The 15,142-nt window shown below is 40.3% G+C and overlaps 1 protein-coding gene across 1 annotated transcript; it reads left to right on the forward strand.

The window, feature by feature from the left end:
• The first annotated feature begins 211 nt into the window (after window positions 1-211).
• entpd3 (ectonucleoside triphosphate diphosphohydrolase 3) lies at window positions 212-14,827 on the forward strand. Its single transcript, XM_033640427.2, has 10 exons — window positions 212-417; window positions 2,971-3,108; window positions 3,539-3,656; window positions 3,938-4,097; window positions 6,833-6,992; window positions 7,142-7,369; window positions 8,381-8,644; window positions 8,740-8,850; window positions 9,459-9,596; window positions 12,090-14,827. Exons 2-10 carry the CDS (start codon window positions 2,974-2,976, stop codon window positions 12,276-12,278), a joined length of 1,503 nt encoding a protein of 500 aa, XP_033496318.2. The 5' UTR covers window positions 212-417; window positions 2,971-2,973; the 3' UTR covers window positions 12,279-14,827.
• The last annotated feature ends 315 nt before the right edge of the window (window positions 14,828-15,142 follow it).

Here is a 15,142-nt window from a genome sequence, read left to right on the forward strand (position 1 = left end):
CTCCTCCCTGTTTGTTCTCACATTGTTTCATGCACATGCACAGATAACTGTATCTGTGCTAAATCATCACACGCAGACAGTGAGGAAGGAACAAACCCTACATCACTCACTGGTTGTCCTGGTGGCTCCCTGGTGGGAGTGGTGAAAACTGGAGTGTGTACGCACTGCTCCTCCCATGCTCCCTCTCTCACCCCCTACTCTGTGTTTTGTTGGGGTACAACAGCTCCTGTTCCTGTGGGCCAATCACTTTTTACAGCACACACTCACAGCACACTCCCTTACTCTCTCTCGCTCTCTCTCTCTCTCTCACTCTCCCTTCCTTTGCTGCGCTCCTCTGTCCTGCTGTGTGTCTTCATCCCTTCTTCAGAGCCATCTCAACCCCACTCCCAACTAGGATCTACAAACCAGCTCTTCAAGGTAAGAAACAAACATACCTCCTCTCTTTTACATGCATTTATTTACCTGTGAACAAAACATTAGTTGACACAGGTAAGTTTGTTTCATTGTGTTGTATCTGCTTGGGTGTATGCATCCGTCAGTGTTCAACCACATACCACTCTTTTACCTTTTCCTCACCATGAGGACCAACCCCTACAAGTAGAGGCAACACCATGTGCAAATATGTCTTATTTGATCCCCAGCTCTACTTGTAAGAATAATGTGGGTGTTGTCAGTGTTGAATTTTGCAATGCAAACCCTTGGCTTAGACATGCCGATTCTTCTGGTGGACCCATCACTCTTTTTAAACTAAAGTACTAGCCTTGTTGCATTGTGTACTAAATGAAGAATAAGAGGGTGTTATTGTACATTGGGGGTGGCGGCAGATAGCAGAGTAGTCCACATGTTTTGTTTTTTTTTTCTTTTTGTGTATCCTTAGACCAAGAAAAACAGATTAATGTTGTCTAGTACACTGATAAACCTTCATCAAGTGAAACTGCTTATTATGATATAAAATCATCATATACGACTAAATGCAATTGCAGAGAAATCACTGACATTTGTAAACCTGGACTATCAGCCATCACACGACTGTTAAGTGATGAGTTGACCGAAGACCACCACTGTTGTCGGACACATTAGACATACTTGTTGACATGTCCTCAGGCTGTAATCACACCTTGTCTAGCAGCTTTTACCTGTGTGTTTTCTCAGTGTCTGTGATGTGAAAAGAACAAACATTGCCAATGTTATGTTGCTACAGTCTGCTGACAACAGAGCAGTGAAATATTTATCTTGGGATCTATACAGCTTAAAAGAAGCTTAGAAGTAAGAAGAAGGAGGGAGAGAAAGGGAGATGGAGGATTGTGCTGCTGCTTAGTCTACCAACTGGTAATGACACGTATGACGAGCGCTACCTCATAGCTGCAGACTGACACATGGCTGTAATTACTGTGTCGCATCCATTTACAACCTCACACTGCCGTAGAGACAGCATGATGTGGCAAGTTAAGGGACAGCATGCACTGCTGTGTCATTATTTATATTCATTATTTTCTTTTATGACTCTATAAAGACAGACATGCTATTCTTTCCCTCCTCTTTCTCTGTGAAATGGAATACATTCACTCCTTGCTATTACATAACAAGACATTGCTGGGCTTAGTTGTAGTTTTAAATATAGATTATCTTCACATACAGTGCATACTAATAATAACATGCATAGCTAACGCACTAGGGCATATACAGTGTAGCAAACTAGAATGTTTTAATGAAAAAAATGCACTGAGTTCAAGAGTGTGCGTGCACGCAGTTAGGTACAAAGAGCCATGTCTCGTGTGACAGAGTTTGACCTGTAATTGTAGCCATATTAGCTTCAAAATGACTCAATGAGAAATGCATGTCTTACATAAGAGAAATATTTTCTTTGTCTGTACCACACATGCTGGATCTGGCATGAAACACTGTTTTCTGTCACTGAGTATACATTTGAGACTCAAACAAAGCCGTTTCTGGCACGCCATGTTTATCAACAAGAACAAAATTTGAGTGAAAAACAGTTTATGTGAGGTGAGTATTTTTCCGGTGTGTTCATCTTAACATCATGTGTGTTTGTTCCAAATTTCGTGTTTGCACTGAATGTCTGGCTGTTGCTTCATAGCCATTAAGAAGAGTTGAACACAAATTAAACCTCATGATCCTCAGTGGCAGGTTTCCCTGTCCGTTGGGTTTGTGCAATATTGAAATAGTGCAGCAATCATATATCGGATGCTCTATGCCCATGCACTCTACGGCCCTTCCCGAAAACCTGACTGAAGTTCTGCAAATCAGTGTTTTGTTTTGAATTATGTGGATACATGAATCAGTTCAAGTTTACATAAACAACACGACCTAAACCTTTTGAGATTGTGGGTTATATTTGCTATGATTTCATGAGAGAGCAGCAGCTGTTGAAGAACTGCACTGTTCTGTTAGAACCTAAGGTCCTTCTTGCTGAGTGGCAAGTGGCAAGTGATGTTGCAGGTATTGCACATTGCAAGAAGTGGCAAGCCCTCAAAAGCTGTTAACTCTTTACCTCAGTGGGAACTGACACCTCGTAAAACGCTTAAATCACGCCGTAAATACTCAGCTCACTTTCTTCTTCTTAAAAAAAAAATCCAAAGCTGGGAGAAACTTATACTCTTCTTAACAGATCATAAACACTCTAACAATAAATGCTCACGTCATGGCATTGCTTTGCAACTTTGCCTTAATTCAGTAGGTCAAATATAACCTCATGGGATCAAAGTATCACATTGTTTTTATCAGTATCCAAAGTAAGCACTTTCGTGTGTTTGTTAAAGCTGGTGAGTTTTGCTTAGATCATCAAAACTTTGCATGCTACCAATGTTTTTTTCCATCTATAATGAAATAAAGAGAACTATTATTGCTTATCATCACTTTTCAAACCTCCACCTGTCATCAATTTGAAAGCTAATATGCTTTTAGTGAGAATCTCACCTCCTTTTTTTAAACCCTCTTCCTTGCCAACAGGAAATGGTTTCCAAACGGAAAACAGGCTACAAATGTCGTATAGCAGGAGTGCTGCTTCTCCTCTTGGCCAGCATTGCTGCCCTTATTGCTGTCGCTGTCATTCAGGACACCTGGAGGTCCGACAGGTACACTTTAGAGGTAAACATATACATGCACATGCACAAATGCCCGTGGATGCAAATATAAATACTTACTATGTGGCTGTAGATCTTAACTTTAACAACGTAAAAGAGTGAGACAGAAACAGGTATACAAACACATGCATCAGCTCCCACACTCTCTCAGTTGTGAGTGTAGTGCCAGACATTCTCCAGATGTCCAGGTCATTGTCAGGAGAAAAGGTTTTCTCATCAGACCATTTGGTGATGGGCCATGTGTGTTTTTTAAAGGGGTAGTTGGGGTCACAGTGGCCTGTCTGTAGTTTAATTCAATCTTTGTAGTCTCAGCTCTTTGTCACATTATCAACAACATTTAGGGCTTTTAGATATTTAACTAATCAAAGTAAGAATTGCAATCTGATAGACCAAATAAAACGTGATCCTTTAACACGATTTTTTCTTCACTCCAGTACGGCATAGTGATAGACTCAGGTTCATCACGTTCCAATGTGTACCTGTACGAGTGGCCAGGGGAGAAGGAGAATGAAACTGGAGTGGTGACTCAGATATTGAACTGTAGAGTTGCTGGTGAGTGATTGTGTCTTCAACAATTGCAGCATTTGTGTGTAAAAGTTCTACACTTTCTAGAATTGAGTCTAAAAAAAAATGCTAAATGAAAATGTAGGAGTAAACTGAAGCACAGGAGATAGTGAAGAGAAAACTTTCAAAGTCAAAGCTTAATGAGCATTTTGAAATACACCATCAGCCTTTATTCATTAGAAATGTTACACAGTAACTCAGGTATTTCACTTTATGCTTTTAGTGTGTGTACTTAAGAATATGATTTAAGCTTGGCCTTGTGCCCACAGGTGCTGGTATCTCAGAGATGAAGGTCGACCCAGAGAAAGATGCCAAATCATGGCAGGGATTCAGAGACTGTATGGTCAATGTCACCAAAGCCATACCTCCTGAAAAACACAAAACCACACCTCTGTTTCTGGGAGCTACTGCTGGAATGAGACTGCTACAGTAAGGAAGTGTTGAAATAAGTTAGCTTTGGGGGCCACCTGAGGCAAGCATGTTTTTTTTTCAATTCTTTGCAATGGGAGCACAGCGTATTTACTCTACGCTACAAGATCTGGCAGCATGACAAGACACTCAGCGTCTACTCTGCACTGAGAACTGCATGTTTGGCGATTTTTTTCTGAGCACAGAGAGTTAAAAAATATTCAGCTTTGAGTAAAATGCTGCACTTGTCACTGTTGCTTTTTACCCAGCAATCCAACACGCTTCAGCCCTCCCTTTATCCAGAGCAATGGCAGGTAGTAATCTACCTTGTGCCAACATTTTTACTTCTGTGGATAGTCTGTAGCATAGCATCAGCTGCAACCAAAGCATCCCAGTTGAAAAAACACTGTGCCTCCAAAGCGCTCCTAAACGCTCCCGGTCTGACATTACACATTAGGAACACTTGGCATTTTAGTGGGAAAAACACTTTGGCGGACATGGTCCCTCAGGTACTCTCTTGCCTTTATTTACAATGTATTGTATTGGAGGATGACGGATAAGAGCAATTTAACCTCGTTCATGCATCACATGGTTTTTCCCAAAGCTCTCTGAGTCACCATGAAGCTACAGCAGTGAACACTTGTTTATACTGCAGGCTGGGGCAAAATTCAAGAGCTCAGATGGTGTAGCAGTGATGTTGGAAAGTCCAAATCTGTGCACCTCTCACAGTTGTCGACAGTTACATGAGATTCTTACTGAGTTTTAAAGTTTTCTTTGTAGAAAAACACACCATTGCACACTTCTAGTGAGTCACATTTGAGAGGGACTGCTTCTGTATCAGTTTATGCATTTTATTTAGGAAAACCCTGCATTGTGTATATTCAATAGATATCTAATATAACAATATCTTTAATAGTATAAAATAGGTCAAATCCCAGCACAGACCTTTCATATGAAATCCCAAGGATGTTATTATTGATGTTGGTATTGTAGCAGATATTTTGGGAAATGTGCTTATTTGCTCCCTTGCTGAGAGTAAAATGAGACGCTCAATACTACTCTTGTATTTGTACAGTCAATATGAAGCCAGAACTTTGAGAGGATTACTTTATCTTATCTTAGCTTAGCATAAAGACTGGGAGCAGGAAATATGTATAGTTGTAGGGACATTCCATCTGCAGCATACATGGCACACCCTTACAAACCGTGGTTGCCAGTAATACAAGACAAGCCCACAGTTATCTGATACCTCCCTACAAAAGATATTGCACTGAACAAATATGAGGCCAAATGTAACAGTTATCTACTTTATATTTTGTAATACATGAAGATTCACATTATAAGTAACAAGATGTAGACTTACCATTAAACTTACCCGAACCATAACCACCTCTCGTTTAAGCTAATACTTCACACCTAGTTAAATGCTTATTCCTTCAGAGCTTCTGCTTCCAGACCAAGAGGTGAAAGGGGCTGATAGTGGGCTGATGTGTAGGTATGGTGGGCGAGTCATGTAGCTGCTACGGCTACAGTTATACCCACTCAGGGAGCAGAAGGGAAACAACTAGCCCGGCTCTGTCCAAAGGTAAAGTGAGTGACAGCAAAGGCATTACATTGATAAGTTAAAACAAATTGCTTATTTCATTGCAAAATCAGCATGCAGCAGCAGAGCTATGCTATATTGAACTGAAGGCAACTACCTTCAGTAAAATGGGGCGCCAAAGTCCCATAAAAGTAAAACCAAACTCTTTCTGTTCTTTCGTCATCTAATGCCACTGACATGGCCTCAATTAAACAAATGATCAAAAAGATGCATGCTATGACAACTATATAGTTACTTTATTAAATTTATGAAAGAATAACAGCTGATTTTTTTAAAACATTAATTAATAATTTAAGATTTAGTGTTCCAAATAGATATGATGCAACACAACAAAACTTACTGCCCTGCTTCCCAGAGCAGCAAAAAGTGAGCAATGGACATAAATGGAAGCTTAAAAAAATCCAGCTCTCTTTGAATTTTAAGAAACCAGGCAATCTGAAACTCTTTTCATTTCAAGGCTCTGCAGCATAATGCAAAGCAGACCACAGGCCTGTTTGAGAGGATTTTCGCCAAAACAATTCCTTCTATAGAAGAGGCTACATTGTGCTTTTGTCCCATTGACGTTTTCAAAATGGCGGCAGTGTTACCACAGCGTCATCTACATGTAGCAGCAGCTGCAGCACCACAGTTTCATCTCTTCGACAATACCCCAAGAAGTCTCTACGTTTTGTTTCTTTGTACGTATTAAACAAACATGATATAACATGTTAATTAGTGAGCTTTAAAGTTGCTGATAGGCTTGAGGATTTTTTTTGGGGCATTTTTTGCTTTTAATGGACAGGACAGTTAAGTGTGAAAGGGGGTGAGAGAGAGGGGATGACATGCAGCAAAGGGCCACAGGCCAGACTCGAACCCAGGCTGCTGCGGCAACAGCCCTGTACATGGGGCGCCTGCCTTACCACCAAGCCACCAACGCCCCGAGGATTTTTGTTGCCTTTGAATATAGCCAGGCTAACTACTTCCTCTCGGCTTCACATGTAGCATACAGAGATAAGAGAAGTATTCATCTGCTTATCTAAATCTCGGCAAGAGAGGATTTCCCAAAATATGAAACTGCTCATTTGATAATCCTGATTTCGTATTTCACTGCTACTGACTGCTCCTTTTCCCAGTACAGTCTGTAATTATGTTCCTTTTCCCGCTTTGCTGTAAGTGAAAAGGATGAACAGAGGTCCAATGAAATCCTGGCAAGTCTGAGAGATTACCTGTCGTCTTTGCCGTTCACCTTCCACAATGCTTCCATCATTACTGGTGAAGAGGAAGGGCTGTATGGGTGGATCACTGTCAATTACCTCATGGGGAACTTCTTAGAGGTAAGACACTGTCAGTGATCTCTCTGGTCCATGTGGGTCAAAGTGTACCTATCCCTTTAAACATACAAAAAAGAAGAAAACAGAATGCTGCTTCACAAACAAGGCCATCGCATGGTTTGTCATACTAACCTCTCCCATTTTCTATGCAGAAAAACATCTGGAACACCTACGTACACCCAGATGGGAAAGAGACTGTAGGGTCCATGGACCTTGGTGGCGCATCAACACAGATTGCCTTTGCTGTCCCAGATGAGCTCAAGGGGCCTGACTACATGCATGTCAAACTGTACGGTTACCCTTATAATGTATACACACACAGTTTCCTCTGCTATGGCAAAAATGAGGCTGAGAAGAGGGTTCTGGACAAAATAGTTCAGGTACATAGTTTTTCATTGTGTCTTTTGTGTGTGTGTGTGTGTGTGTGTGTGTGTGTGTGTGTGTGTGTGTGTGTGTGTATCATTAATATTCATATCTTCCAGGTACTGGTTGATACTGGTTGGTTATTTTCTGAGCTCTCTCCCTGTGTAGTATGTGTTTCTATGGTCATGTTTAAAGGTCCAGTGTGTCAGGTTTAGTGGCATCTAGTGGTGAGGATGCAAAACTGAAACTGCCAACGCGAAAATCTATCTAGAGCCAGTGTTTGGTTTGACCACTCTGGGCTACTGTAGAAACAACATGGCAGACTCTGCGGAAGAGGACCCGCTCCTTGTGTAGATATGAACGACTCATTCTAAGATAGCGAAAACAAAAATCAGTTCTTAATTATAATAATTATAAACTAATGAAAATGTAGTTATAAATATGATCTACCAATAGGTGGCCCTTGGTCCTTCACACTAGACCTTTAAGTCTGTGTGTGTGTGTGTGTGTGTGTGGTGCACAAAGCAGTGGAATGTATGTGTTTTTTTTTTTTTGTTGTTGTTTTTTGCATGCATGTGCAGGCCGAAATCCATTAACGCCCAGTTAAGAATTGATTAGTGAACACTCCTATCATTGAGTTGCTAACAGGCAAACGGAGACCAGTCAAGAATGCATTATGTCATTAAGAATATTGATCGCACTGTGTGCTGGTCTGCAAGAAATGCATTATTTCTGGCAGCTTATAGCTTCATTCTTGAAACTAATAGTAATTAAAGCTTGAGAAATATCCGATGCAGTGAGAATGTGTTATGGCTAAAAGTTTGCAGCAGAGTCCTTGTATGAAATATTAACTTTCAAGTCAGTATGTACATCAGCATCTGTATGTGGTAATGTGTTATACATACTGTCCAAACCCTCTTATCTCATCCTCCCATGTCTCTTCCTGCCCCCCTCTTTTTTTATGGTTTTGTTTCCTCCTCATCCTCCATTCCTTCTTTTGACATCCCCTTCTTCTCTTAACGTTCCAGGAATCATCGAACCCATCCTACATTATTAACCCCTGTTTTGCTGAAGGTCACAACCACACCATGAACGCCTCAGCCATTTATGACACAGAGTGCACAAAGAAGCCAAAGAACTACAACCCAGATCAACAGCTCTTCATGGTGGGAGGAGGCGACTCGAAAGGGTGTGAAAGAGTAGTGAAGTCCATATTTGATTTCAAGACTTGCTCCTCATCCCAGTGTTCCTTCAACGGGGTCGAGCAGCCACCTGTCACCGGAGATTTTATGGTAACACACAAATAGAGAACATGCAAGAGGAGAGATGAAATTTAAAAAATATATAAAAAATAAAAAATAAAAAATGTTTCTTCTGTTTCTGCCAGGCATATGCAGGATACTTCTTCATTGCTAGGGCGCTTGGCCTGGAAGGATCATCAGATTTTGATCAATTCAACGCCTCAGTTGAGCAATTCTGTCACACAAACTGGACAGTGGTAAGTTCCTCCAGTTGATATACAGGTATAGTAATAAGAGACAGGAAAAGGTGGCAACAGGAAGGTGGAAAGGGTGAAAAGAGAAGAAAGAGAATTTAGGATGTAGACACAAAGCTGTTATGGGCAACAGTGTGGTGCGGTAAACACTACCACTCATAACAGCCAACCACATTCCACAATAATTTCACTAATCAAGAAAAGAGCAGAAGATTGTGTTGATTGATTTGACACCTCGCTGTCTGAGGTGTGCCAAGCTGTGTGAGAACATTTTCTCTGTGTAATTTAGTGTTGGTGCTCCTGTTTAAACATGATGTCTAAACTGCAACTCAGTGTACTAAACAAACAGATCATCTTTGGTTAGGTTTGTTATTTCAGAATTATCAACTCAATTATTTGGAGATTTAAGAGTAAAGTACTTGAAGAATATTTCTGTCACATAAAAGTTTTATTTGATCTTATCTTGACTGTGAATTAAAAAAATACCCCTTGACAACATACTGTTTTGTCTCAGTCTTAATAATTTGTTATTAGTATTCAGCTACATCATTTGTATCATTCTTCTTCGTGGTTACAGCCCACACACTAATCTCTGTTTCTCCTTCTTTCAGCTGAGGGCAGAGAAGACATGGATCTCTGACAGATACCTTAGGACTTACTGTTTTGCAGCTCACTACGTTTTTGCTTTGCTGGCAGATGGATACAAATTTAACAAAGACACCTGGAAAAACATTAACTTCCAAAAAGAGGTTAGTGAAACTAACACCCCACACGTATAATTTTCAGCAAGATACTCCTTGCACCTACCTGTGTCCTTTGACCAAAGTAATTTGACTGGACAAGAGGCATGAGTGCTGATAAAGGGTGCTTTCACACCTGCCCTGTTTGGTTCGGTTAAATCAAACTGAAGTTCGTTTGGGCAGGTGTAAACGCAGCAATCACACTTGGGTGTGCACCAAAACAACCGGCCTGAGACCTTCTTGAAGAGGTGCTCTCAGTCCGGTTACAAACAAAATCTGGTGCGGTTCATTTGTGTTGAGAACATGTTCCGACCTTGATCTGAACCAACTGTAGTCGCATTACACATTGTTTGGGTTAAACAAGCATGAGCATGTTACAGTCCTGGAGGATTATTAATGTGCACCTCCTCCTGTACTGCCTTAATATGCACATTCAGCACATCCAATGCATCAAAACATTGTTTTCTTGTTGGAGCCGCGCCTCGTTTTCAAACTGAATGGTTTGACTAAAATGAATAATGACAGCAATATAGTACACAATGACCAGCGCTAAAATCAACCCACATACTCCATTGTGACTTTAGAAAGTGTTGCATTTATCTCGCATTTATCTCGCAAGTGTACTCTTCAATGTTTTGTTTACTTCCTGGATTTTTCCCACATGGAAATTCTGACTAATCAAGAGCAGCTTTTTCCACACAGGCATTTGATCTAGTCCGCTTGCAAATGCTGGCGTGAGAACAAGAACCAACTCTAGGCAATTATGCAACTTTGTAACAAAATGAGTCCCTGATTCAGACCAAAGCAAGTGAACTAGAGGTCTGAAAGCACACATAGAGAAGCCTCCAACAGCAATGGTACTTTAAGCGATGCATGTATCACTCTGCTTTAAAGGTGTTCCAAACCGTTCATTCCATTAACCATCAATTATCCATTAACAATAACAGTTGCATAACAACTATTACACTCCACAGATGAACAAGTAAGGTTGTCAGAAGAGGATGAAGGGATGAAAGAAGCCTGGACAATTCGCTGCAAACCTCCAGGCAGTAGGCAATTTGAGGGGGGACAAGGGGGGACAACATCAGAATCTATGCACTCTGATAAGCATTAAAACTTGAGTCAGTGAGTGAGAAACATGCAAAGGGGAGAGACGAGACGAGTGACAAGAGGTGGAAAAATAAGTGAGTCAGAGAAGAAAAACCTGAACCAAAAGAGTTATTAATGGGGCAGTTCCCTAGTTGTGGTTGAACAAAACAAAGCAGGTTCATCCACTGTCAAAAATGGACATACCACCTACTGCCTCCAGTTGTGCTCAAATGATGTCGCAACAGTACCGTCTGAACGAGCTGTTCACTCATCAAAAGAGTCCTGACAGCCACTTTGACTGTCAGGACTCTTGTTTCACTGGTGCGCAATAAATAAAAATATACAGATACATGTAAATGATACAAAGTAGCTGGCCTACGGTAACGTGTAGTTCTGAACAAAGCAGCAGGCTAGTGGACAGGATGTTTATGTGTTGTTTAGCAACAGGCTAGTCCCAGTGCGGTTGAGGAACTATTTGTGTTGGCAAAACCAAATAAATGATTAAATAAACAAAACAAACCATAACTTGTTGTTGCCTTACAATGTTAACTAATAAATGACGCTTGTAGAACTATTGTATAAATGCATTATCACTAAAGCGGGAGTGCTGTCGTACTGAATATCAGCACAGCTGTGATTCAGTCATAGGCACAAGGCTGCAAGCCAAATGTTGAAGATAATCCCAGATGATATTAAGATAATGCTTGAATGAAGCCAACATACTTACTGTTTTTTGTTCTCTCTATGGCAATCTGATGAGTGCTAAGGAGAACAGTCCTTCATGTTCAGACAGAGGCGTTTAACATTTACAAGTTCGAATGAGGCCACCCATGGGGACTCGTCAAAGATGGATGGATGGCTGACATACCAATGATTTGCATTCAAAAAGTAGAGGCCAGAGTGAAAGGCAGGCAATGTATCGCTCCGGGACACCCTAAGGACACGGAACGCCTTCCACAATGGAACTCCCTCAACGGAGGGGGATTCCTGGTCTGTGACACTCAGTCCATCAGTCATGAGTCATAAAGAAAGACGCTATTAAAAAGTCACACATTACAGCCACAGTTTCCTAATTGCACGGCAGTTACCCTTTAGACTTGATCACAAGAACTCAACATCTGGCAATGTTCCTGATTTCCAATCCTGCCAACAAGTGAGACAGTGTGCTGTGTGCACTGTTAGTGTCTTTGGGGTGTCTGGAAGTTACAAACCAGACACACTTGATGGTGGTTTCTTGGGTATTATGACTCATCTTTTGCCCTAAAGCTGTTATTCTGCAACTTCATGACAGGACTGTTACATTTTCTCAACTTCTCTAGACATGCAAAGTGATGTATTGGCAACTACTGAGAGAAATTACTGTGTCCAGCATGCAAATTCACATGGAAACCCCTTCTTGTCTCCTCTCTTCAGGTACAGAAGACCAGCATAGGTTGGAGTTTGGGCTACATGTTGAAAATGTCCAACATGATCCCGTCTGAAGTGAAAGAAATCCCCCCCATGACGGACCCCGTCTTTGCCGGCCTTATCTTTCTATTTTCAGCACTAACCATCATAACTGTTGTCTTAATTTTCATCATCCTCATTCGCACCTGCTACTGAGAGTGTAAGTTACAAAGGGAATGGCCTGCCATTGTAAGCCACGGGGGCTGTCGGAATCCTGTTAATAGTGGGAGAGCACTGTAGCAGCATGTGCCAAGGCACTTGTACTTAAAGTTACTAATGAAAATGTTTGTTTTTTTTAAGCTTGAGCCATTTACTGCCTTCTGTTTCAATTATGAGAGTGACTGAAGTAAGAGCATCAAAATGAAATTCTCTCACCGTGTATTCTGCTGGTGACTTTTCAGCATTGAGTATTAATAACATTTTTTTTATTTCATACCTCAGGGAAACTCACGTAGATTTAGGTAACGGGAATTTTTTATATTCACTTTTTCAAGCTCTTCTAAAGGAAAATATTGTTTTACAGCCAAAAACAGGTGACAGTAGTTTACCTGAATGCCGCACAGATGATGTAAAAGCACCTAAAAATGTCTTGAAATGAGGTCACATATACATTCACACTGCGTGGTCACAGACACGCATGATATATAGGAGGAAAAATAATAATTGATCTGCTTTACATAGAAAACTGTAGCACTTTGCCACACTTTACGTTATTGTAGTGTTTTATATAAAATACTATAACTATAGTTATAGTTATAGTGTATGTGTATATATATATATATATATATATATATATATATATATATATATATATATATATATATATAATATATATATCAATCATACGGTGTATAAACTTATTGAAAACCAGAAGTACACAACAATACTCCACACTTACTGAATGAAAACCTCCCTTATAAAAATGTATTGATTTTGCTATGTGCCATTGTTTCATTATGATTTTGCAAAAATAAATACATCTTATATTAAGTCATTTTCTTACAATCTTTTTGCAAACAATTAAAAAGAAGATATGTTTAATTGTCTGAGTTTGGGACAACAGCTAACTGATCACTGAATATTAGTAAGTGTTACAACAGTGTGTTTTTCTTGCATTTTATACATCATATTAAGAAACAAACCTTGTGTTGCTCCATTCCCAGGAAGGTTTTCATTCTGTATTCAAAGAGCAGAGTATTGTTGGATAAATGTTAGATATATAGATACATATTTATAAATAGTAGTCTGAGCCTGGTGTAGTTTGAGAACACTGCACCAGAGAGTTAAATATAGTGTTGTGGATAAGTCCTGTCAACGCTGAAGATCCTCACGTTCTTCAGTCTTCAGTTTATTCTACACTCGGTGTTTTTATATATCATGAAAGATTGTGTCCATATGAAGCCTTTGATGAGAGATTTATTTCAATCAGCAGAGACTTTACAGATGTTTACAGATATAAAACATGGATGACAAAATGTCTGTTTGAGTTTTTTGGTGTTAACTCCATTTGGTCAGTTTGGGAGATGAGCCCCGATCAGTCAGCAACAGAACCCAGAGAGCAAGTGGTGTAGTGGGGGGTATATGAAGGCATATCCACCTCTTTTTGTGGTCATTTACAGCAGTGGTTTCCAACTGGTCCAACCAAGGGGTCCAGATTTCACCTTAATCATTAGTTCAAGGTCCCACAGTTTAATAGATTCAGTGTTACACTTGTATTTGGCCGTGCGTTGAGCTAGATTGCTGTCTCTACCAAGTTGACATCATTGCGAGTCACCTGTTCCATTCAGAATGGGTCCGTACCACTTTTGGACCGCGACCCACCAGTTGGGATCCACTTGTTTACAGTATACCCACCTATCAACAAGCCTGATCTCACTCAGAAGTCGTCGAAATCCGGCACGTGGGCAGTGACTTGCAGCATCAGAAACAAACAAAAAAAGGCATCTTATAACGTCAGCATGATACGTGGGCGGTTGCCGTTATATTAATGCCATAGAACAAGGATGAAAGTCCAACTGGGGCGAGTCCAAAAAACACAGATTTTTACCCAAGAGAGCGGTGTTCGTCTCCCGCAAGATTCTAAAGCCAAACCTTGTTCCTTTTTCCTAAACCTACCCATGTGTGTTTGTTGTTGAAGGAAAAAAAAAAAAGTCAATTCGCTGTGTTGTACCGACGTGGTGCGTTTATTTTGAAAAACACTGTATGTAAACGTTAAATTTCTCATCAACTACCACTACACCACTGCCTGTGACTGTTCCCAACACTGGGTCTAGACAGAAGAGGCACAGCTGAGAGGGAGCAATGAATCTGACAGAGCATCTGAGCTATGACACACTTGATAAGTACATCCAAGGCGTTTAATCTGTAGGCGACCACAAAGTATGAGAAAATAAGAATGATTCCCATTAGTGATGAATCAGTCTTCTTGACATAAAGGCATTATGAAACATTAAATTCTATGACGAAAGAAAGAGATTTCCTCATCAAACATCATCTCTGACTGCAAACAGCATGAATTAAATGTGTGTGTTTCTTTTTACACTGTGTATGCGTCAAGATCTACTTGGGTAGCATTTTCGTTAAAATTGTTGTCTTTGCACTGGAGAGGATTCTGCATGATGTAATGCACTGACTGTATTGGTCCTGTTTTGATAATACTTCTCTCTCTGTTCATATATATATAATAAACACATCTACTAACTGCACCTTGAGACTGCTGTATGAGATTTAAGCCTCTGTGCTGCACCATTAGTTAACCTTATTGATTTTACTTGAGCTCAGCATGTTATTTCATTTAATACCAAACACTGGTGGCTCCTTCTTCAAATCTAATTTATTAATTAACAGGGGATATGTTAAAGTACCACCACACCTGTTTAAATCTAAATGCCTCTGTTTTATCTGTGTCAACTGAGCAACTGTAAATTCTCCGGAGACTTGTTAAAATCACACACACACACACACACACACACACACACACACATGCACACACACACGGAAGCAGCTCTTCCTCCAATAAC

Source organism: Epinephelus lanceolatus, chromosome 10 (genome assembly GCF_041903045.1).
Source record: "Epinephelus lanceolatus isolate andai-2023 chromosome 10, ASM4190304v1, whole genome shotgun sequence".
NCBI classification, from domain to species: domain Eukaryota; kingdom Metazoa; phylum Chordata; class Actinopteri; order Perciformes; family Serranidae; genus Epinephelus; species Epinephelus lanceolatus.